The sequence below is a fragment of the Trichomycterus rosablanca genome, chromosome 7, assembly GCF_030014385.1.
Source record: "Trichomycterus rosablanca isolate fTriRos1 chromosome 7, fTriRos1.hap1, whole genome shotgun sequence".
NCBI classification, from domain to species: domain Eukaryota; kingdom Metazoa; phylum Chordata; class Actinopteri; order Siluriformes; family Trichomycteridae; genus Trichomycterus; species Trichomycterus rosablanca.
In genome coordinates, this window is record NC_085994.1 from 36,265,367 (window position 1) to 36,290,096 (window position 24,730).

General features: G+C 38.9%; 1 protein-coding gene across 1 annotated transcript; it reads left to right on the top strand.

Annotated features, from left to right (window-relative positions):
• Positions 1 to 23,719, top strand: disp3 (dispatched RND transporter family member 3). Its single transcript, XM_062999334.1, has 20 exons — positions 1 to 1,177; positions 2,983 to 3,202; positions 4,426 to 4,562; positions 5,274 to 5,408; positions 6,335 to 6,495; positions 7,898 to 8,037; positions 8,139 to 8,230; positions 8,945 to 9,094; positions 12,801 to 12,962; positions 13,274 to 13,414; positions 14,148 to 14,290; positions 15,939 to 16,108; positions 17,662 to 17,792; positions 18,696 to 18,871; positions 19,937 to 20,063; positions 20,151 to 20,296; positions 20,401 to 20,560; positions 20,639 to 20,752; positions 22,693 to 22,889; positions 23,263 to 23,719. Exons 1-20 carry the CDS (start codon positions 205 to 207, stop codon positions 23,617 to 23,619), a joined length of 4,032 nt encoding a protein of 1,343 aa, XP_062855404.1. The 5' UTR covers positions 1 to 204; the 3' UTR covers positions 23,620 to 23,719.
• Positions 23,720 to 24,730: the final 1,011 nt, after the last annotated feature.

Here is a 24,730-nt window from a genome sequence, read left to right on the forward strand (position 1 = left end):
TGCTCCAGCTGCCTGCTGAACGATGGAATTAACTGCTGTGTCCGTGTCCCCTTCAGCAGCCGTGTACCAATAACCTGGCATGCTCCGGTGACCGCTGAGTAAATCAGTCCTGTTTGATTGCAGAGTTAAACTGTCAGGAGTGATAACAGACAGCACATCACCGCGTCAGTGATTTAACTGCTCATTTTCCCGATAAATACTAGCATGGATTCAGAGGACGAGCCATTGTTGCTTCAGGCTATGTGGGACTTCGGTGAGGACGAGGAACAGAGTGATGAACAAAAAGAACCCTGTGAGGAAGAAGTACAAGTACAGCAGGTTCGCAGAGGAGTGTGGTGGGCGCTAGGCTGGATTTACACTCGGCCCTGGGCCAGCGGAGCTGTTCTCCTCGTAGGTTTCCTGTTTCCTTTTGCTCTCTCTGCTTACATGTTCCTCTACTGCGAGCCCCTGGACATTGATCTCTCGTACAGTGCCTTTGAGGTAAGGAGCCATTCATCCGCTGAACGCTTCGACGCACTCACCATCGCACTGAAGAGCCAGTTAGGGTCCTGGGACAGACATCGACGTGACGCGGAAGGGTTTGATTTCGACTCCAATGCCCTCAGGGACCTCCTTTTGCTGAAATTGAACCGGCAAGGCAAAGAGCCCATTGCAGTCAATGAGACGGAACTTTCAAGGGTCCTGGGAAATCAACAAATTAAAAGTCAGAGAGCAGAACTGCAAGGAGATGTGAAGAGCGTTCAGGATACAACCAGGCAGTTTGTTAAAACGATAGATGCTGAGAAAGCTGGAGCAGTTCAGAACAAATCCAGCAGGCCAGAGGTTCACGAGGAATCAAACTCAACTCTGATTAGAAAGGCAAGATTTGCAGGCTACTCCTACCTCCAGACTCAAGCTCTCTGGCGGATGGAGCTGGTCTTTGTGTCTCAGGGCGACAACGAGAACAACATCTTCACCCCGGAGCGGCTTCACACCATTCACCACGTGGAGCGTCTGCTCATGCAGCATCCACAGTTCCAGCAATTCTGCTGGAAGCCATTGGAGGTGTTGAGGGATCTGCCACTGGGACCTTCATACTGCTCACCTCCCAGCTCCGTCCTCTCCTACCTCTTTCCCAGTGAGCGTGGAGGGAAGATTTACTTTGACGGCATGGGGTCGGATCTGGCTGATATACACGGTGAGTCCGACGTTTAACAGATGTTAACATCTGTTAGAAGATTTTTGAATTATGCTCCAATGCAGGATCACTAATCTTAGTGCATCACAGGGCAATAAATCAATTATGTAAAAATTGCTTTGCAGCAACAGTTTAGGGAAGGCCCTTTTCTGTTCCACTTGACTGGGACTCTATAAAGACATGAAGGCTTGATAAAGGCTTGGTTTAAAGAAGCTCCCACTGAATAGCTTTGGAATTAACTGAAGTATCAGTTGATGCTTTCTTGACCAACATCAGTGCCCAGCCATGGCCACAAATTCCCATAGACATACTCCAAAGCATTGTGAGACTTTCTTCTCTTCTTAGAAGAGTGACTCTTGTTATAGCTGAAAAGATCACATAGAGATCACACTTTTTGTAGTACCAATTGTTTTTGAAATGGAATGTCCAATCATTTCATGGTTGGCTGTCCAAATACATTTGGTCATGTAGTGTATGTCTGTTCTTTTTACCTAAATATCTGCTGCTAGCTGCTGTTGATAGCTACTAACGAAAGCTTCTGGCACAAGTTTAACCAATTTTTATGGACTCAATCTATTTAAAAGAATCCTAATTTACATAAAAAAAAATAATAATATTGCTCCTCTCTTTCTGAGATATATACAAATAGGAAGGATAGTCAAAAAGTGGAAATATTTTTCATATTTAATTGGGTTTGCTAAAGTTTTAACAATTAGCAGTGGTCAGTTTTGCTCATAGTTTCTCTTGTCTAGCAAAACCAGTAGCAAATCAGTCATAACTGTGTAGCAGAGAGCGTTTGCCTATAATGTTGGCCCAGTGTTTCATACAGGGCTAAACCCACAGCGACCCTAATGTCATAATAAGTGCCACTTTTCATAGCAGTCATTAAATAGCACTCATAAATCAAATGATAAAATAAATTAATAAAAAGCTACAATACACAGCACAACTACCTAAATACACAATGGTCTTAAAGACCCCCGCGTTCACAGAAATGGTTCAGGGTTTTCCGAGGGTTTTCCGAGGGTTACCTGAGTCGTGTTTTTAGCTGCTTTTGACTTCGACGTCTTGAACATTTGGACTAACTGAATTGCCGTAGGATTGTGTGGTGTAGTGAGCTGACAGTATTTTATTTTTGTGTTTATGTATTGGGTGCATTTTGTCCCTTTGGGGATCCCATAATCAATGGAAAAGTGTGCTTCTCTACACACGTGATCATCTCTCTGAAGTCTGTGCTGCGTCCCAAAAGAACAAGACAGTAAAGTATTCTGCTCCTCATAGTTTGTCTATATACAGTTAATTTCTTACTTTATAAACTCAGCAACCTTTAAAGACACTCAGTTATACCAGCAATCGGTTAGACAAAATGTCCAAGATATCGAAGACTAAAGCAGCTAAAAACATGACTCGGGTACCTGAGGAAAACTCCCAACTCTGTGAAAACTCTGTAGAAGCAAAGGAGGGTGTGTCAATGTCTGAGTGTTATTTAATGACTGCCGTGTAATGTGACACTTTAAAAATCCATGAAATCTGTGATTTTTGAACGAAAGGTCTTGTGAAATTTCCCTGTGATTGTAGCGGGGCCCTAGTCATAATCAATCAGTAAGACGTTTGCTTGATTTTACCGATTTGATAAAAATTACCCTTCCTTTGCTGTGCCTTGTACAGTATATTGGCACTTATCAGCCTATATGTCCAAAGATAACTGTACTTGTGAACCTGACTTTATGTGCTAATAAAAATAAATAAAATTTAATAAGATTTCATCAAACTGAATGAGCTCATTTTCCTCCTTGTTTTCCCAGGTGCTCTGAGTCTGGCGATCACCCACCCTCAGTTTTACTGGTATGTGGATGAGGCGCTCACTCCAGACAACCTTCATTCCTCGCTCCTGCGCAGTGAGATCCATTTCGGAGCTCCGCTCCCATCGTTCTACTCTCCACAGGACCGACCCCTGGAGCAGAGGAAGAGGTTTAGGGAATTTGTCGTCCAGTATGCTGGGATTCTGGCTCAGCAGTCCACCAGGTAAAACACAAGATAGTATTTACTAGATTTAATGTTTCATGCTTTGTAAGTAAATCATCACAAAGTTTCTCGTGAGCCAATTTAAACTGAATGAAGTGTCTCTGACCTGAAATAAAGTAATAAAGAGTGTGTAGTGTATGGGGTTGAGACACTGGTATAAATGCTGCACACCAAGTTTGAGGTTTGGTTGAAGCTTTACAACATATAGACGTGTTTATATCACTCTTGTTTAGCATTTGCTTTTATTTATTTTATTAGGATATTATGTACCATGTTTTACACACTTTGGTAATTACTGGTTACACAAGAATCACTTGGGCGGCACGGTGGCTAAGTGGGTAGTCGCTCACACCAAGAAGGTCCTGGGTTCGATTCCCAGGTGGAACGGTCCGGGTTCTTTCTGTGCTGAGTTTTCATGTTCTCCCCGTGTCCGTGTGGGTTTACTCCGGGTGCTCCGGTTTCCTCCCACAGTCCATAGATATGCAAGTGAGGTGAACTGGAGACACTAAATTGTCCATGACTGTGTTCGATATAACCTTGTGAACTGATGAATCTTGTGTAACGAGTAACTACCGTTCCTGTCATGATTGTAACCAAAGTGTAAAACATTACGTTAAAATCCTAATAAACAAACAAACAAACAAACACAAGATTCATTAGTTCCAGTTCAATGTCAAACACAGTCATGTACTCACTTGCATGTCTTTGGTCTGTGGGAGGAAACCGGAGCTCCCGGAGGAAACCCACACAAACACGGGGAGAACATGCAAACTCCACACAGAAAGAACCCAGCCCGCTCCACCTGAGAATCGAACCCAGGACCTTCTTGCTGTGAGGCGACAGTCCACTAAGCCACCATGCCGCCCTTTTCTAGCAATGTCCTCCAAGAAGAAGCCACCCAAGCTGATCTTGTTAAAAATCATGTTATTTAAAATTCATGCAAATAAAAGGCTGAGCAGATAATAAAAGCGAATCATTTTCTGATCACATCTTGTCTTTAAGCTGAGCTCAGTATGCACACTGATCTAATTAAGATAATCCTACAGTCGATCTGCTATGCTACACAGTCTTTTCTCTCTGGTCTTACCTCTCATGCTGCTCCATACAAAGCCTTTTTGAAGAACGCTCTTACACCATCTCTCTAGTACCCCATGTTTCTTTTTCTTCTTCTCTCTTCTTCTTTCCTGCTGTCTGTTTCTTTCCTGTCTTCATCCTGTTCTCAGCAAGGTGAAGGTGTTGTACGGGGGTACGGAGCTTTTTGATGATGAGGTCAGAAAGACCTTCCACAGCGACATGATGCTGGCGTTGTTCAGTGGTGCTTGTATCACCGTCCTGGTTTACATCCTCACCTCTTTCTCATGTAAGACTAAAAGTCGTAGCATTTCATTTGTTACCTTATGTACAGTTAAACTAGTTATACACTGTTCATGTAATAGCAGTCTTGGGATTTGCATTATTTCTGCAACTGTTTTGTCTATACTTATATATTCAGAACTCAGAAAAACACCCCAAATTTGGTCATTTTTTGTCATGTTTTGGTTTTCTTAAACTATGTTGGGTCAAATTTAATGGTTAATTTAGTAATGGTTACGATGGACTTCTCAGTGTATAAACATGGGAGGGGGGCTGCCAAGGCTGTAGCCCCAACCCAAAATCCTTAATAATTTCATATTGGATTATTTTGATGGTATCTTGTGCACATTCCAGCCCTGATCAGTCTCTGTATAAGTTGGAATGTTCCCAAACACCTATTTTTTCATTCATTTGAGGTCTGTTTTACTACCATGGTTCTGTTTCTCAGAAGAGTGGCTTTTGTCATAGCTGAAAAGATCACATAGAAGTCACTTGATTTAAATAATATTTGTTTTTAAAATAGGGCGTCCAACAATCTCATGGTCAGGTGTTTAAATACTTTTGGCCATATAGTGTGTGTTATGCTATGTCCCTTACATGTGTATGTTACTGCTTGAATTTAAGCACATTTCTCTGTTTCTAATAACATTTAAACATTTACTTTTTAAAAGCACTAACTTATTTTTCTTTCTTATTTACTGTGACACGCTGTGTGCAGTGTTTCTGACGTTCTTTGGATTGGCTAGTATTGGCCTGAGCTGCCTGATGGCTCTGTTCCTGTATCATGTTGTGTTTGGGGTGAGGTACCTGGGTATTCTCAATGGTGTGGCAGCCTTTATCATTATTGGTATTGGTGAGTACTTACTATTGTCTTTTACATAAAGTGCCTCGAACAAACATTTAGACACTTTTTTCATATTTTACTTTCTTGTATTGCACATTTAAAAATAGTATTTTACTTTTGAATCTGTGTGCATTAGTTAGGATAGACAGACAGACAGACAAACAGACAGACAGGCAGATAGATAGACAGACAGACAGACAGACAGACAGACAGACAGATAGACAAACAGACAGATAGATAGATAGATAGATAGATAGATAGATAGATAGATAGATAGATAGATAGATAGACAGACAGACAGACAGACAGACAGACAGACAGACAGACAGACAGACAGATTATAGATTTGGAGATCGATACATGATTATTTTAAAATCATCGCACATTTTATAAAGTTCACTTGAGTTTATAATAAAAGTAAATCCTAATATAAAATACACCACACCACTGGGGTCATGCAGATCTTTTTAAACTTGATTATTAAACTGGAAGAAGACTTGCTGGAGTGGCTACTGTGACACCAACTGTCATTCAGATTGAAAAAAACTAAGACTAAAGAGCATGTTAAACTAAAGAGCATGTTATATTTAAGGTGGTACGCCTATACAGACAATGATTGTCATCCATCAGGGCAGGGGTGCTATAAAAAAAGAACGTTTGAGATCATTCAGTGGCCCTAAATAAATATGGGGCCCAGGAGGACAATAAAGAGCATGCATTGTTTAGGTAAATTAAAAATGTATAAGTTGTTGAACCCATTAAACTACCCTGTCGGGGGTCCCGCAATTGTTCATTCTTCCAGCCAAACTTTTGCACTATTTAAGCCTTAAGCAATTTAAGTCGCTCATCCATAATGAGCCTTAATTATAAAGTTCTGTGGGACACTTTGGGGTCAAAAATCTTTGTCTTATAAAACTATTTTCTTCTCCTGTTAGGTGTGGATGACGTCTTCGTTTTCATCAGTACGTTCAGACAGATGGCTCATGTTACAGACGCTGAGCAGCGAATGATCCACACCGTGCAGACTGCAGGTCGTGCCACCTTCCTCACCTCCTTCACCACGGCCGCCGCCTACGCAGCCAATGCCTTTTCTCAAGTATTGAACTAACTGCATTTTCATTTCTCTACGTCTCAGCTATTGATGCATGACAGGCATTTGAATTTTTTGAAAGGCATTTATCTTTGTGTGTAGTTACACGTTTAGAGCATTTGTTTGTTATATTCAATAATTATTTTGTTTAAAAATTACCATTATCATGGCGCCCTGAATCTCGGCTCTGCTACCGGTCAGCTGGGTACCATCTAGCCAGCATAATTGCCAGTGCCTGCAGCAGACTGCGAGTCTGCTGGGTGGGAAAAGGCCGGAATAAGTGGGTGTGTTCTTCAAACGCTGTGTAAGGACCCTCTTTAGCAGAACAAGGCGCTTCTGCAGAAGTGGAGAAACCTCATGTGCAAATCCACTAAAAGAGGGGGTCGAGGGACTTTGCATGTGTCTGAGGGGGCTGGATCAGGCAGATATACCCTCCTCGAAAGCAGTTGGGATTCCCAGCAGCAGAAGACTAATTGGCTATGCTACATCGGGAGAAAAAGGGAGAACATGCATAAATAAATAGAAAAAAATGACTATCATATTTTAAGTAAACAGTTTTGGTTTCATCCTCAATGCTTTTCTCAAATGCATAATTGCAAAAACCTGAATTTTTATTAACATGACTTGAAACATTATAATTATAAAATACTTTTAGCCATATAACATGCATATATACTGTATGTATATTCCCAAATGTAATCTTTTTGGAACAGGAGAGCATGGTTATATCCATAATCTCTGTTTTGTGCACCATCTACATGACATACTGATACCACCACCATATTTTACAGTGGGATAGTGTTACCTGGCTCCTTTTTTGCTTAATGAGACTTCATTAGGAGGTCTTAACACTTTAGCAGATTTACAGAGACATCAATTGTATCTTTTCTTACTTGGGATGTGGTTGAGCAGCTACTGAATGGTAGCCATTGTAATAAATTCATTTTTTAGTTCATTGGCTATGTTTAAACAGGTAGCCTGACAGTTCCATAGATAGACTGGTAGAATAGATAGAATCTTTAGTGTATTTGATATGTTAAATTAGAAACTAGACTAGATAAAGGAGTTTATTACCTTCGTATGTCTTTGATTCTAAGATAAATATTTAAAACTGTGAGCATTTTCTGTTGACAGACACCCTCAGATTGCAGCGTTGACAAACACAAAGAAGCGTCTTATGAAGACAGAGTTTGAACAGTAATGATGAAACACAGTGTAACTACATTCCTTTAGTGAAAAAAATTCTCTGAGACCACCTTAAATGCCACCAACTCATGTTTATTCACTTCTTGCATAATGAGGGTATTTCTGATTTAATAGGAATAGTAAAGTAGATTATAAAGCTCATAATTGGACTCTATCTGACCTTTGGACACCAGACGCTTGGCTTCTCTGTGTACGTTATTAGATTCCGGCTGTGCATGACTTTAGCCTCTTCATGTCCCTCATCGTGAGCTGCTGCTGGCTCTGGGTTTCCATTCTAATGCCCGCTGCCCTTTGCATTTGGAATCAATGCGCTGCTGCCCACACTAATACCTGCACAAAATGGTATGAGGTTTTCTGAGCTTGTTTTAAAATAATATATTTGCTGCCTTCAGTACTGATGTAGCACATTTACTGTTTGTTATCCATTTTTTATTATGACCCAGGTGGAACAACTTGAGTAAAATGCCGGTCAATCCTGGCCCCCTTTCTGATGAGGATGATGATGTTGCTCTTTTGACTGTGGAGATGGAATCAGGTTTGTTTTTCTATTATTTGGATGTGCTTAGTCACATGACTACAAATTCTGTACACAAAATAGAGAGTTAATAATAGTGTTTATTTGTGAGTCCACATGGTTGTTATATTACTCTATAGTGAGATTAAATGTATTTTATGTATGTATAGATGTTGAAGTCTCAATGGATGTTGCAATTCCTACATATCTAAATATCTAGAGTTGCTATAGGACCAGATGTAGATGGTAATAATACTTTACACCAAGGTCCATGTGCTTGTGTAAACAATGCATGAACAAAACACCAAGTTTTCAATTTTCCATTTACCAATAACATATATAGATTATAAACTATTACAAAAACCTTTCAAAACTTCAGACTTGGTGTCTGTGGATGCATCTTGAGACACAATGTGACCTCCAAAACTGTTGAGGTATGTTGGTCTAAGGAGGAGACAAGGCCAGGAGTCCAAAAACAATGGCCTGTATATGTTTGGGTAACTTGCTGAGCATCGTCCGACACAAATGTCTCTCATCTGCAGACATCTCACGCCAGAAAGCTTTTGCTCTAATATAGTGGTCTTCTTCCTCATCTTAATTGACTATCTAAAAAAACATGTTCTTCATGCAGCTTAGCTTTTCCTTCCCACCTCCAAACTCCAGACAGTATAGAAATATATAAACGTGGAGTGATCTAGGTGTCTCATCTAATCTTTGTTTGTCATGACGCTACAGGTCTCCATGATTTAGAGTTCGATACAGCTCTCCTGCCTCTCACAGATGGTTCCACAGATGGGAACATAGGATTAGTCAGTGCCAAGCTCCAGACGGTACTGAGACACTGGGTGGCCGAGCCTGCGGTGGAGAACCGCAGGACTATTATAGGTAAGATTGAGGCGCCAGTAAAACAGATTCATAGTCACATATTCACTTAGCATTAGATTTTTTGCATTGAATAAATAAATGCATTTTTAAATTGTTTTACTGGTCAAAAAATGGGGTAAAAGGATCACTAATTTAAATCATTAAATTAGCCTCATTAAAATAACATTTGGAATTTGGAAGTCTGTGTTACTACGACTAACTATAGCTAGAGACGTCTCTGTGCCAATATTAAAAAGTGTCAATATTATTATAAAAACTCCACCCATTAATAAATGAACACTTTTTTGTCACCTTAAAACAAAATTTGTTACCTTATGCTGAGAGGAAATTGGTCACGTCTAAGAAAAACAGCCAAGAACTGAATGCTGCTGGAATGAAAGCGAGACCGTCCACAGTCGAACAAACTTAGGGTGTGTTCGAAAACCTAGTGAGCTGCCTTGCTCTTACTGCCTACATAGGCAGCTGCCTCAGTAGAGAGGATTCTAATAAGTCATTGACTTATAAGGCAGGTTATTCGAACGCGCTACTCAGACAGCGATTCCATCAGTTTTCGCTAATTAAGCTAACACAGTTAGCCTCATGCAATTCAAACCAATGGGATGAGGTGGCACAACGCGCTAGCATGTCAACTAACATCTCCCTCTGTGTACCGAAAATGGTTACATTTGCTGACAAGCCCGAATTTGCACATAAAAACACTTGTGCAAGTTTAAACAAATTAAAAATCAATAATAATTTATTTACGTTTGAAAATAACGGTTTCTCTGCACCGTCAGCCATGTTTTTTTTTTTTTTGTGAGAAAAGTTGTGCAGCTGGGATTGCCTTCATCGCTAAGGCAGCATCTAATGCTCACTCGTTCTTGAGTCAAAATAGAGTTAAAATTTTAAGATACTAGTGAGCATATTAAGGCATCTAGGATTTCTAGAGGGACAGTGTAGAATCATGCTGTCAGAGACAATTCAAAGCACAAGCTAGGAAGATGTTTTTATAGCATGGATGTGTGACAGCTCCTTCATTAGAGAATCACATTATTTTCTCTATTTCATTTATTTTGGCCTTAATTGAGTTTATGCTCTTTTCCTGTCATTGTTTTTAAAAGAGTTAGTGGTTCTTACCTAGTAATTTATTTGAATGATGCTGGGGCGGCACAGTGGCTCGGTGGGTGGCACAGTCGCCTCACAGCAAGAAGATTTAGAATGAATGCATTTCTAAAATGTTTTACTGGTCAAAAAATAAGGAACAATGGAGGTAAAAGGACCACTAATTTATATGCTCAGTAGCCTCATTAAAATAACATTTGGAATATTGTTCATAAGCAGTGGAATGGATGTTATTATTATTATTGTTATTATTATTATTATTATTGTGGATTTAAAGCTGTTTCTTACCTGAATTAATTTTTCATCATGTGTACGGTCATAAATAGTGATTTATTAGGTGATATAAAAGTATACGCACAGAGATGAAAACAAGGGTGCACCGCACACACTCCCTGGTTACTTGATTGGCTCCAGTCTCATGCACGGTTCATTTTGGCATCCTGTTGCACTCCAGATTGTCTGATTGCATTTGTTTCAACCTGCTGCAATCCTGTTGAAAAGCGGTACTTAACCAAAGCTAAATCAGCCAAGCTTAGCCAACTCTTATGGAAAAAACACAACGATTGTTCACTGTGTTCTTTTTCAGTTTTAACAGTATTTACTCTTTATCATTCTATAGTTTTGTGAAAGGAAAAAGTTAATATACATGTCAACATGATAAATGATGTGTTGTGTTCATTTCCAGCCCCCGTCTGGCCAGCAGTGATAGAAGGACAACAGTAACCACAAACGTGCAGCATTTAAGAAATTTGGTGCATTTAAATGAGCCATTTTTATAGGACAGTCACAGCAAAACACTGAACACCTTTTACATTTTAATTTCCTTTCATTTAGCTCTCTGTAAATTGCGATTTTGAATAATAGCTTAACTATTTTATTATAACTATTAACTGTCGTGTCTGTCTAAATTCAATAGTGTTATATATATTTATAGTGATATTTGATTCCAGAGCTTTATAAAATGTAAATATTAAACCCTGAAGCCAATCCAAGAGCAACAGTGAGAAATCTAACCCCATTCTGTCATCTCCTCTGTTCCATGTGCACTGAGGACTTGTATCTCAAAAAATGTACATGCATGGCAGAATAAACAAACCAGCCATCTAAACATCACCCTAACCTATACGTTCCAGGTAGTGTAGTGATTAGAGCTCTGAGCTATCGTAAGGAAGGTTGCGGGCTGTGCAGCCACTTTTGGGCCCTTAAAGCTTCTGGATTCAGGGTCGCCATATAACGGCTGACCCAAACAAGCTGAGATATGTGAAAGAAACTATTTATAATGCTGTGTATTTATATATGACAAAGGCTTTCTGTCTGAATCTATCATTATTACTATTGTTGTTGTTATTGGTGATTCTCATAAATTAATCTCTTATGAAGGGCTAAAGATGCTAATTATGAGTAAAATGCTGTTTTTCTTTGGCTTTAAAGCAAAAGCATGGCATGTTATTATTATATAAGGTATTATGGATTTAGCTGATCAGTCAGGAATTTCTGTAACTTTTTTTTCTTTGTTTAAATAATTACATTTACATTTTTAGCATTTTCAGACGCCTTTATCCAAAGCGACTTACAGTACTGTGACAGTATACAGTCTAAGCAATTGAGGGTTAAGGGCCTTGCTCAAGGGCCCAACAGCATGCAACCTGGCAGTAATGTGGCTTAAAGCAGTGACCTTCTGATAACTAGTCCAGTACCATAACCGCTAGGCTTTCAACATAATTATATGTTTCAAAATTTTTATTTTTGTTTTTCTAAAAAGAATCTGATTACAAAATATACGTACAACATCTTAAATGAATAATTTGGTGACATCAAAAGTTCTATCATTTTATTTTACTTTGTGTCATGGCGTCCTAAATCTGTGTGACTATGACTTACTAACTGCCAATATTAAAAAGTGCCAATATTTAACTCCACCTATTAATAAATGAACTCTGGTCTGTCTTATGCTGAGAGAATATTGGTCACATCTAAGAAATACAAAAAAAGAGAAAGAAAAAAACAAGTCAGCCATGAACTGAATGCTGCTGGAATGAGAGCTAGGGACTCAAAGGCTGCTGGGCATTAAAGAAGGAATTGACCTTACAAGAAGAAAAGATCTTAATTCATTGCAATAAAACCCAAACAGACCTGATAGACTCAGCTCGCTGGCTGTAAATAGAGGGACAGTACAGAATCATGCTGTCTAAGAGAATTTAAAGCACAAGCTAGGAAGATGTTTTTATAGCGTGGATGCGTGACAGCTCCTTCATAATTTTTTACTATTTCATTTCTTTTGGTCTTTATAATTTGGCCTGAATCGACTTTATGCTCTTTTCCTGTTCTTGTTTTTGAAAGGGGTTAGTGCTTCTTACCTAGTATCCTATTTGAATTATGCTGGGGTGGTTAGGTGGTCCTGTCATGAATGTAACCAAAGTGTGTAAAACATGACATTAAAATCCTAATAAATAAATTTTTTTATTTAAATTTAGCTTTGTTTTGTCCTGGTGAATCGTCTTGTAAACTCACCCCGGGTTTTTACTCTGTCTTGTGTTTACATTTAAGCTTTTTGCAGTAAACTAGTGGTAAATAAATTGGTTTATTCTCTGCCTCTTTTTCTCAGCGCTATATATCGTGGTGCTGCTGGCATCAGCTTGTTGCTGTAGTCTGCTTAAACCAGCCAGTCACGCTCCTGTGCTTTTCCACCGCAACACCAACTTACAGCAACTGCTGGATCTTCGCAGCAACCTAAGCGCCCAGGGGATTTCTTGCCACATGTGTTCAGGTAGGAGGCGAAGCAAAAGACTTCCCATCAATACATTTGTATTACCGAACAAATCTGTGCCATTTCCTCCCGCAGCATTTTCATTTCCCCTGAGAGCTTTTTTCATTTTGCTCTTCGCATATTCGTGGCGCCTCAACAGCTTGTCACAGTGTGAATAGAACAACGGTACTTAAAAAGATCTGAAAGGTTCTCCAGAATAAATCAATTATGAATAATTTATCCATTCTGACCCCACTCTGCTATAAATGTAATTTCTCTGGATGGAAACGGCATCATTTTATGCCATAATCATTTACATTTGTGTGTTAAAGGGGTGTTTATGGAAAGACCTCACAGCCTACACAGCAGCGTACACTCCATGAGCTCCACATCGCGGAAGAATTACCCCGCCAGCCGAACTGAGGGAAGAGGGAGATGGCCAGATACTACTAACACAACACAGATAAAGTCAGGTCAGCAGTTTGGTTAAAAATGTTGGCCAATGCCGCTCAGGTGGCCACCCGGCTGGGCTGGGAGGCTACATGAACAACGATTGGCTGTTAGGATGGGAGTCGGAGCCGGGACCTCATAACTGATGCAATTACAACCTCTGCTGGCTGATTGATGGCGCCTGCACAAAGTCGAGGAATAATGAGTTGATCAGGGTTGGGCTCTCTGTACACAAAGCTGAACCATCTATGAACTTGCCTCGTGCAGGTGAAAAGATGCAGTTGGTACTGCACACATGTTAGAGGGGGCGTGTGTCAGTCTCACTCTCCTCAATCAGAGCGGGATCAGCATCAGTAGAGAGAAACCCTAATGCAATGGGGTAATTGAATACGACTAGATTGGGAGGAAAACTGGGAAAAAATGCCAAAAAAAACCAATGTTTGGTCAATGTTTTATTGTTAATAAATGTAAAATGTCGTTCCAAAAAGTTGGGACTATATGTAAAATGCAAAGGAAAACATGAAGTTAAATGAAGAAAAGTCTTTACACCAATGCCCCCACCCCCCAAGTAACTTAACCAAAAAATGGAAAAATAGTAAACAGAGGAATTAAATATGGCAAATTCAACAACTATGCAATTCACATCTTAGGTTATGACCATCTTTTATGGTGGAAAATGTGTGGGCGATTTAATAAATATGCTACTCACATGGTGACCAGTTTTTTAAAGGAGTTAAATGATTTATCTGTTTTCAGGAGCAGACGTCCTTGTCACCGTCTACATCTCTAAGCTGGAGCTTGACACATCAGTTACTCTCTACCGCTACTCTCTGAATGCCAGTATCCCCAGTCCCTGGAGGGCACTGAGCCCCAAGCAAGGAGACGTGCCATCCTTTCAGGTCCAACAACAAATACTAACACAGCTTGACTTGTTTATGCGCATCATGTGTACACCAGTGTTTCATCTGAGTAGCTGTCGTGTAGTTAAATGAAGGAAAACGAAATATATTTCCAGATTTTTCCTGACAAAGATGTTTTGAAAAACAAACTGAGAAATAATAGTTTATTATTTTAGCACATCTGTTTGTTACCAGCAGCAACACATGCAGAAGATGGACATGCTGCACTAAATTGCCCCAAGTGTAAGTGAATGAGTAAATGTGAGCATATGAATGTGTGTGTTTTGCAATAGATTTGTGTTTGTGTGCCTCCAGCCTCACTGTGACCCTGACCAGAGTGAAGCAGATGCAGTAGGTTCTGTGTATGAACACTGTTGCTATATGAAAATCAACACAATCAGTCAACACATATAAAATGTGATTATAATGAATTAATGAAATTTACATTTATATAGTTTTGGTCTGCAAACATATTATAAAGCAGCATGCCATCGCCATCGGTGACAAACAGAAATGAAAATAGCCAACACTCTCTGACCAGCGGGGGTAAACAGGCTGCTATCCAGATATTTTAGCTGAATAAAACTACAGTATAACACTATAGTGCATTTACGATACAAATCATTGCAAAGTAATTATACATACACCGATCAGCCATGACATTAAAACCACCTCCTGCAACCAACCAGCAATCAGAAGGTTGCAGGTTCAAGCCTCACTACAGCCAAGGACCATTGTTAAGGGACAGTGGTAGCCTAGTGGGTAGAGCTTTGGGCTATCAACCGGAAGATTGGCAGTTTAAATCCAGGCTCTGCTATGCAGCCACTGTTGGGTCCTTGAGCAAGGCCCTTAACCCTCTCTGCTCCAGGGGCGCTGTACGATGGCTGACCCTGCACTCTGACCCCAGCTTCCAAACAAGCTGGGATATGCAAAGAAAGAATTTCATTGTACTGTACATTTGTATATGTATATATGACAAATAAAGGATCTTCTTCTTCTCAAGACCACTGTTGGGCCCCTGAGCTTAACCTCTAATTGCTCAAACTGTAATCAGTCATAATTGTAAGTCACTTTGGATAAAAGCATCTGCTAAATGCAGCAAATGTAAATTAAGTGTAAATGCTTTCCTCTGCACAAAGCAAGCTCTACATTTAAAGAAACTCCAGAGTCTTGACCACAGTTCCACTGAACAGCTCTGGAATGATCTGAAACATCAATCGACCAACATCAGTGCTCAGAAAAAATATAAATGCTCTTTTGACTGAATGGGCACAAATTACCACAGACATCTGTCAAAGTCTTGTGAGACGTCTTCAGAAGAGTGGCTGTTGTTATAGCTGAAAGATCACATAAAGGTCATGCTATTTTAATACCATTTGTTTTTGAAATGTGATGTCCAACAAGCTCATGGTCAGACGTTCAAACACTTTTGACCATATACTATAGGCATTAGGGGTGATTAAATGTTAATGGTGCTTTAGAAAAACCCATAAACCTTATTGCTTATACCCGGCGTGAGAAACAACGTCCAGTAAACCGTCAATCTTCTAAGAAATGTAACATCAGTTCATCGTTGCAGATTCTGTTTGCAGATGTGATCTTTACCGTTCTAACCTCTCAGCTCATAGTTTCATTATCGCTGTTACAGGCTTACAGCGGTCGGCATGGAAATTTCTCTACACAGCTTACGGTGTGTATGTCGCACGCCTACCATCCACGGCCACGATGGATGCTGACTCTGGGGTCATGTGACCCACACCATGGCTGGAGGGCTGACTTCAGGTTTTTTGTGTCACTCACCGAGCAGAAAAACAGCAAGTAAGATAGATTCTAGCATTTATCCAAGAGGTTTGAGGGAATTACGAGGGTTCTTTAAAAGGTTTCAGCACTTTTTAAAACTGTATTTATTACGAAATGACGTCACTTTTCTACATAGTCGCTTTCTGATCCATTTTTTTCCAGCATTGTACCAACTTTTTAATGGCATCAGCAAAAAATGTATTGGTTGAGCTGTAGCCATTGATGCAGCGCTGCTTTCACATCATGATCACATGAAAATCTTCTTTCCCTTAAAGCTTCTTTGAGCGTCCAAACAGGTGGCACTAAATCCGGACTTTAAGCGTCTCTCAGACACGACCGATTACTGCTCCTCCCACCCTCACCGCTTCTACCTAAAATATAAAAGTGTGGAAACTTTTTAAAGATCCCTCAGATTTTGGGCCAAATAAAGGGTACAGATAGATTTGGACATGGTTGCATAGCGTAACTCTAGTTCTGGATGACACAGATTTAACACAGTCTGGTGCTGAAACACCTAGTAACCCATGAGAATGAACTAATGTGTTTAAATCAGTGACGTGAAATCACTCTCCTGAATTCTAGCTTTCAGGACTAGTTATGCACCTCTTGTTTAGAAAAAGCATTAAATATGTATGTGCTTAGAGCAAAACTTTTTTTCCGGTTCTGACAGCTTATGTTTTCATTCTGACCTAACATCAACAAAGCTCAACTCAACTTTAAGGATTGTTTACAGCTCCTAATCCTTGTTATTTGTTAAAAAGACAGCTAGCAAATTAGATTTAAACCTGTGTGCTGGTATTAAAGCATTGAATTGTAACTATTAGACCACTGACAGAGCAAAGCTGATGAAAAATGTCCAACAAGCATCTCAATTTTGCTGTCACCAACAAAAAAGCTCATTGTTTGGATTTGTGGTGTTGAAACACACAATGAGACGTGCTCACCGGGACCAAAGACAGCTAACAGCAAAAAATTGGCATTAAAATTTTAGATCTAAATCACACGCTGCTATGAGGCTGTACAGCAACGGGTGATGTTAAACTACATTACATGGAACACTGAGGCTTCATCTGAAGCAGTATTGTTTGTTAAACAATCAAAAATCAACACAACACAACAAGAAGGGCATGGGTTCGATTCCTGGATGGTCAGTGTCCTTTCTGTGTGGATTTGCATGTTCTTCATGCATCTGCGTGGGATTGCTCTGGGTGCACCGATTTTCTCCCACAAGTCCAAAGACATGCATTCTACTAAAAATTGCCCTGTGTGTTTGTGTGACTGCCCTGTAATGGACTGCCAACTTTTTTTCCATGGTTTTTCCTGCCTCTCACCCAATTAATCGGAACCACTGCGACCCTGACCAGAATAATCAGTGGTAAAACAGACAATTAATGCATCAGGAGAAAACGAGTGGTCTTGGTTAGGAAATGGTCTCCAGCACGAGTCGCCCTCTGGTGGTCACCAAGTGAACAGGACTAAATTTCCATTGTAGACTTTTAAATGAAATGTTATAATATAATATAATGTAAATAATAATGATTTATCTTTCTTTCTGCCTTTTTCATTTTTAGAAAGCTCTATTTTGCCCAGAACAGTCTCAGTACGTACACTAGCCGTGTGTGTGATGGGCCTCCAGGCTGTATGGCCGGGTCTGGCCCTGACGGACCCACCCAGGGCAGTTTCTACACCCCCACACCTGCAGGTATATCAACTGATAATAAACACAGAGAATTTCACTTGCATAATCAGGATAAAGTGGCTGTAAGATATGAAAAAACCCAAAAATAACTTATTACATGGCTAATAAATTTGAAAGGGCTTTTTTAATAATGCATTAATATGTAAATACAAGACAAACACTGACCTTAAAAAAACGTTTCTAGTTTCTGTAAAACCCCAGAATGCTAATTAATTGTCAGAAGTTAATGTGAACATGATTCTAATTTAATTTCTTTGCTTAAAATCAAGAGTTGTTTACCCTGAACCTTAATATAATTTAAAAGTAATGAAATGTTCTCATATTTTTAAAATCTTTTATTCAATGATAATTAACGTGCACTATTTCATTCATCGGGGCGGCACGGTGGCTCGGTGGGTAGCACTGTTGCCTCACAGCAAGAAGGCCCTGGGTTCGATCCCCAGACGGGGTGGTCCGGGTCCTTTCTGTGCGGAGTTTGCATGTTCTCCCCGTGTCTGCGTGGGTCCTCCAAGCTCCGGTTTCCTTCCACAGTCCAAAAACATGCAATCAGGTTAATTGGAGACACTAAATTGCCCTGTAGGTAAATGGGTGTGTGTCTGCCCTGCGATGGACTGGCGCCCAGTCCAGGGTATTACTGTGTGCCTTGCGCCCATTAAAAAGCTGGGATAGGCTCCAGCACCCCCCAATTGGATAAGCGGTTAAGACAGTGAGTGAGTGAGTATTTCATTTTCTGTTTAAAAAATTGAATTAACCCCAACAAAAGCCTGTGAACACTACATCCCAGTATGTACCCAGTACACCTTAATAATTAGCTGACTAAAAATAGCTGAAAGAACAGAAAGCAAACCGAAATTAATACAAATAAAGTCACCTGATACAGTCTAACATCATGCCTTGTCCTCTCAGCCTCTAGACAGGTTCCGACCTCCAAGACGTTTGGCTTTAACCCGTGTAGCGACGGTGAATGTGGAAAGCCAGCAGTTCGCCCCCTAGTGGACACCGGAGCCATGGTCTTCGTCGTATTCGGAATACTTGGACTCAACCGCTCTCAACATGCAGACAATCATGTTATTGTAGACATGGTGAGACACAGACATGGTACATCATTTTACATGAACATTTTTAACATTTAGCAGATGCTTTTATTCAAAGTGACTTACAGCACTGTGATGATCATTTGTCTAAGCAATTGAGGGTTAAGGGCCTTGCTCAAGGGCCCAACAGTGGCAATCCGGCAGTGACGGAGCTTAAACCAGCGACCTTTCGATTGCTAGTCCAGTACCTTAACCACTAGGCTACAACTTCTCAGGGTTTATCAATGTTTCTATGTATAATACAACAGTCCCAACATGGTTTACGGCTACTCTAAAAGGATTCTAGATTTTACACTCACTCACTCATTTCATTTTCTCTCTTTCTTTCTTACTTTCCTTTATTTTTTCTTTCTTTCTTTTTTTATTTTTTATTTTTTCTTTCTTTTTTCTATCTTTCTTTATTTCTTTCTTATTACTTTTTTCTTTCATTTTTTTCTTTCCTTTTTGTATCTTTTTCTTATTTTCGTAATTTCTTTGTTTTTCTTTGTTTTCTTTTTTCTATTTTCTTTCTTTCTTTACTCTTTCCTTCTTTTACTATTCTTTCCTTATTTCTTTTTTTTCTTCTCTTTCTTTTCTTTTCTTTTCTTTTCTTTTCTTCTCCTGTCTTTCTTTTTCTTTCTTTATTTCTTCATTGCTTTCTTTATTTTCTTTCTTTTGTCTTCTTATTTCTTGTCATTTCTTTTTATTCTTATTCTCTTCTTTTTCCTTTTTTATCTTTTTCTTTCTTTCTTTTTACCTCTTTCTTTCTTTCTTCATTCTTTCTTTCTTTTTACCTCTTTCTTTCTTTCTTTTTTTCTTTTTATCGCTTTCTTTCTTTCTTTCTTTTTACCTCTTTCTTTCTTTCTTTTTTCTTTCTTTCTTTCTTTTTTCTTTCTTTCTTTCTTTCTTTCTTTTTCATTTTCTTTATACCTGTATTCGTATTTGGTTTCACTGCTTTCATTGCTTTAGTGGCAAATACAAAAAATTGCCTGTGTGTTGTAGATGTACAGATTTTTTTATTTATTTAAACCTAAATCTATTTTGATAGATTTTTTATTGGTTTCTTTCACAAAGGGCAGTGTGGTCTACGATCCTGACTTCGATCTTCTCAGCGAAATTGGTCACTTATGCCAGCTCTGCAAAGCCATCAGTGCCAACACCCATCTTGTCAAGCCTGGCGGTGCTCAGTGTTTGCCTTCAGGTGCAAAGATCTGCTCACACAAAGAATATTACTGGGGTTTTTTTGTAAACCTGAGCCATTATTTAATGTGTCACTGTTTTTTCTCAGGCAACAGTCTGACTTCAATTCTTCCTCTCCTCCACCCTGAGTGTCACTCTCTTCCTGAGCCTAACCTCCTGCCAGGCCAGTTATCCCATGGTGCAGTGGGTATGCAAGGGGGCAGAGTTCACTGGATTTCTATGGCTTTTGAATCAGTACGTTCAGCTTTGCTGGTTTCAGAGTGGAACATGACAAGATGTTTGGTTTTCTGTTTAACACTGTTGTAATCACTTGTGTTCTGTTTGTCTTGAAACTCCAGACCACCTACAAAGGTAAGTCCTCATTTCAGGCCTACTCTGATTTCCTTCAGTGGGAAAGCTTCCTTCAGGAGCAGTTAGCATCTCTGCCAAAAACTTCAGCTCTGCAGCGAGGCTTTCAGACCTGCCAGCACTGGAAGCAGATCTTCATGGAGATCATAGGTGAGACAGGAATCGTAAAATAACAAATCAGTGTCATGCTCTTCATTCTTAACTAAACCTTGGATCTCCTGTCTGTAGGTGTAGAGAGCGCCCTATACAGTCTGCTCCTGTCCCTGGCCATCTGTATAGCATCTGTTGCTATCTTTACTGTTCATCCTCTACTGTTGCTGCCCATCCTGCTTAGCATTCTGGGTAAAAGACACTGATAATAAACATATTTATAATGCAAATATAAAATATTGACCTTGTACATCCATCACCTTCCTTCTTTGTTTTTTATTTTTTTATTTCTTGCCTTCTTTTTTTCCTTCTTTCTTACCTTCATTCTTTCTTTTGTTTTTCTTTCTTTTTGTTTTTCTTTCCTTTTTCTTTTCTTTCTTTCTTTTTGTTTTTCTTTCCTTTTTCTTTTCTTTCTTTTAGTTTTTCTTTGTTTTTGTTTTTCTTTCCTTTTTCTTTTCTTTCTTTTTGTTTCTTTTTGTTTTGGTCTTTCTTTTTGTTTTTCTTTCTTTTTTTCTTTCTTTTTGTACGTGTGTAATTAGGTGCATCAGTAATATTGAAAGTTTAAAACACTGACTATACTTGTGTTTACTTTCTTACTTTCATTCTTTCTTTTTGTTTTTCTTTCCTTTTTCTTTTCTTTCTTTCTTTTTGTCTTTCTTTCTTTTTGTTTTTCTTTGTTTTTGTTTGCTATTTGTGTGCTATTGGTTAGATAGTATGGTTTCTTGCCTAACTCACCAGTGTGAGAATGGTCTATTTCTATCGATGTATAGGGTAGGGGGCAGACAACTTGTACCACAGCCTGTCATGCCATTAAATGTAAACCAACAAAGTGCACCTGTGCGGTATATTGTGCTGTATAAACTGATCATAATTACAAGGTGTGTGTGTAATAATACAGCAGTATAAAACATTTCCTTAATTACACATACATGTATATAAAAGCATATATGTTCTCATGCATTTAAAAGTATATTATTTATAATTAAAAGAAACATTAGGCCTATCAGGAAGTGATATTTTGTTCAGTTTTACAGCTAATTCACCTCACAGGCTGATACCACTGATGCTGGAGATTGTTTTCCATTAAAGGCTCAGTCTGTTTCCAGTTCATTTATATGGTAATGCAACATCAGACCTAATAGTTCTAGTGAATGAGAAAGTTCACCACTACTGGCAAATGCAGTAAAAGACTTTCTAAATTATTTAAAAGCTAAACACACATTTCACAAACCTGCCCTCAGGGATCAATAACGTTTAACTCTTCTTTTCTTTCTTGCCTTCTTTCTTTTTTCTATGTGCCTTCTTTTCTTCTGTTTCTTCCTTCTTTATTTCTTCCTTCTTTATTTCTTCCTTTTCTTCTGTTTCTTTATTTCTTCCTTCTTTATTTCTTCCTTTTCTTCTGTTTCTTTATTTCTTCCTTCTTTATTTTTTCCTTCTTTTTCTCATTCTTTCTCTTTCTTTTCTTTCTTTCCTTTTTCTTTCTTTCTTTTCTTTCTTTTTTCTTGTTTCTTTCTTTCTTTCGTTTTTGTCTTTTTTTGCTTGCCTTCTTTTTTCTTTCATTCTGTATTTTCTTTTTCTTTTTGTTTTTTTCAGTATTGTCATCTTTTTCCTTTTGTTATTTCTCTTAATTTTTTTCTTTCTTTTCTTTTTCTTTCTTTTCTTTCTTTCTTTTTTTCTGTACTGCCTTTCTTTTTTCTTTACTTTTTTCTTTTTGCTTCATTATCTTTTTTATATTTCTTCTTTATTTTTTCTTTATTTTTTTCTTTTTTCTTATTCTTTCTTTTATTCTTTCCTTCTGTCTTTTTTCTTTTCTTTTTTTCTTTGCTTCTTGCCTTCCTTCTTTTTTAATTTTTTAATTTTATTTTCTTCTCTTTATTTTCTTTTTCTTTATTCTTTATCTTTTTACTTTCTTTATGTTTTTACTGTCTTCTTTCTTTCTTTTTTTATTTATTTATTTTCTTGCATGTACTATATTTAGACAAACTGCACATTACAGTAATAAATATTTATTTATTTGAATGACTTGGTAAACAGAGTGTTTTTAGTATTTTAATTGATATCGGATGAAGGTTCTGCACTGTGTGAAAGCGCTCAGCTTAATGTACGTGCGAAATCTGTTCATATGTGTTCAGGTATGGTTTGTCTGGTGGTAGCAGTCATGTACTGGTTGGGCTGGGAGATGGGTGCAGTGGAGGCCATCTCTCTTTCCATCCTGGTGGGATCATCTGTGGATTACTGCTTGCACCTGGTCGAGGGTTTTCTGCTCGCTGGAGATATCAGAAGCATGTCGAATGTCAGGAATCCTTCCACTGGTCACTCTCATTCAAATGTAAGTGTGAGAACATGGATACCTGGATACAGTATGTTTATTGTTCTTGTATACTGTTTCTATTAACACAGACATCATGTCCTGCACATGTAAATCCCTAAATGAGTCTACTTTCAAAAGAAATGTCTTGAGATGAACTGGGAGAGCACGTACATGCCCATGTGGAATGATTAGAAGATTTAGATGTCACATTTAAATAAAATAAAAAATTTAAAAACAACCTTAAAAACACTATTGCTAACAGACATCAAGATGTGCAATTACAGAGGGACTCACAATAGAGACAATAATTTTTTTCAGCACTTTATGTAATCAAATAGGCAGTTAGTGTAGAAGCACAACTGAGTCTTTTAATTGTACTTTTTTCTTACAGGATTCATTAAACGAGTGTGAGCGGCGAACACTGGCAGCAGTCGATCATGTCGGTGTTGCCATCGTATCCAGTGCCATCACTACAGTCATCTCCACAGTGCCGCTCTTCTTCTGCGTGATTGTGCCTTTTTCTAAATTTGGCCAGATCGTGGCTATTAACACTGCGATCTCCATATTATTCACCCTGGTTGTGACCACGGCCTTTTTAGCCACAATGGGGCCTTCAGACTTCACTCGGCCACCGCGGGCAGTTCTTAAAACCAGTCTGGTGGTGCTCGCGCTGGGAGTCTCAGTGTGTCTTTTCTGGTGGACTGGATCAAAAATGATCCCTGCTAGCTGGAGTTCACTTATTACGTAGGTGAACTGATGTCTACTGGATTCTCAGCCTGTCAGAACATGAATAAGGAATTTTGTTTACAAAGTACAAAAACGATGATACTGGATATTTTGCTGTTATTAAAAGGACAAACATTGAACCTTAAGCTAAAAATAAAATGTGTAAAAAAACTAAACATTTAAAAATACTGTTGGTTAAGTAACATTTCTTCTAGAATTTTACATGTAGGCCAGGTTTTTTATGCATTTTTATTTTTAGTTAGAATAAAAGGTATTTTCTGGTGGAATAGATGACAGATTATCTTTGAACTCACTTGTCACACAGGTTACGAAATGTCTACCAAGCCCTACCAATCCACCGCTCAACAAAATATTGGGAGACATGCTTTAAATAAAAATAGATTTAAGGTGGAATTTGTATTGCACAGTTAATTCTGTATACACCGATCAGCCATAACATTAAAACCACCTCCTTGTTTCTACACTCCACTGTCCATTTTACACTGTCCATTTTATCAGCTCCACTTATCATATAGAAGCACTTTGTAGTTCTACAATTACTGACTGTAGTCCATCTGTTTCTCTGCATGTTTTGTTAGCCCTCTTTCATGCTGTTCTTCAATGGTCAGGACCCCCACAGGACCACTATCAGACACAGCAGCGCTGATGGAGTTTTTAAACACCTCACTCTCACTGCTGGGCTGAGAATAATCCACCAACCAAAAATATCCAGCCAACAGCACTCCGTGGGCAGTGTCCTGTGACCATTGATGAAGGTCTAGAAGATGACCAACTCAAAACAGCAGCAATAGATGAGCGATCATCTAATAGAGTGGACAGTGAGTGTACACAATATTTAAAAACCCCAGCAGCGCTGCTGTGTCTGATCCACTCATACCAGCACAACACACACTAACACACCACCACCATGTCAGTGTCACTGCAGTGCTGAGAATGATCTACCACCTAAATAATGCCTGCTCTGTGGTGGTCCTGTGGGGGTCCTGACCATTGAAGAACAGGGTGAAAGCAGGCTAAAAAAGTATGCAGAGAAACAGATGGACTACAGTCAGTAATTGTAGAACTACAAAGTGCTTCTATATGCTAAGTGGAGCTGATAAAATGGACAATGT

Bases quoted from the DNA above. Each gene is read 5' to 3' on its own strand.
- disp3 (XM_062999334.1), top strand. From the start codon at position 205: ATGGATTCAGAGGACGAGCCATTGTTGCTTCAGGCTATGTGGGACTTC. The intron at 1,178-2,982 runs GTGAGTCCGACG...TTGTTTTCCCAG, and splicing joins GGATCTGGCTGATATACACG to GTGCTCTGAGTCTGGCGATC. The intron at 3,203-4,425 runs GTAAAACACAAG...TCCTGTTCTCAG, and splicing joins CTGGCTCAGCAGTCCACCAG to CAAGGTGAAGGTGTTGTACG.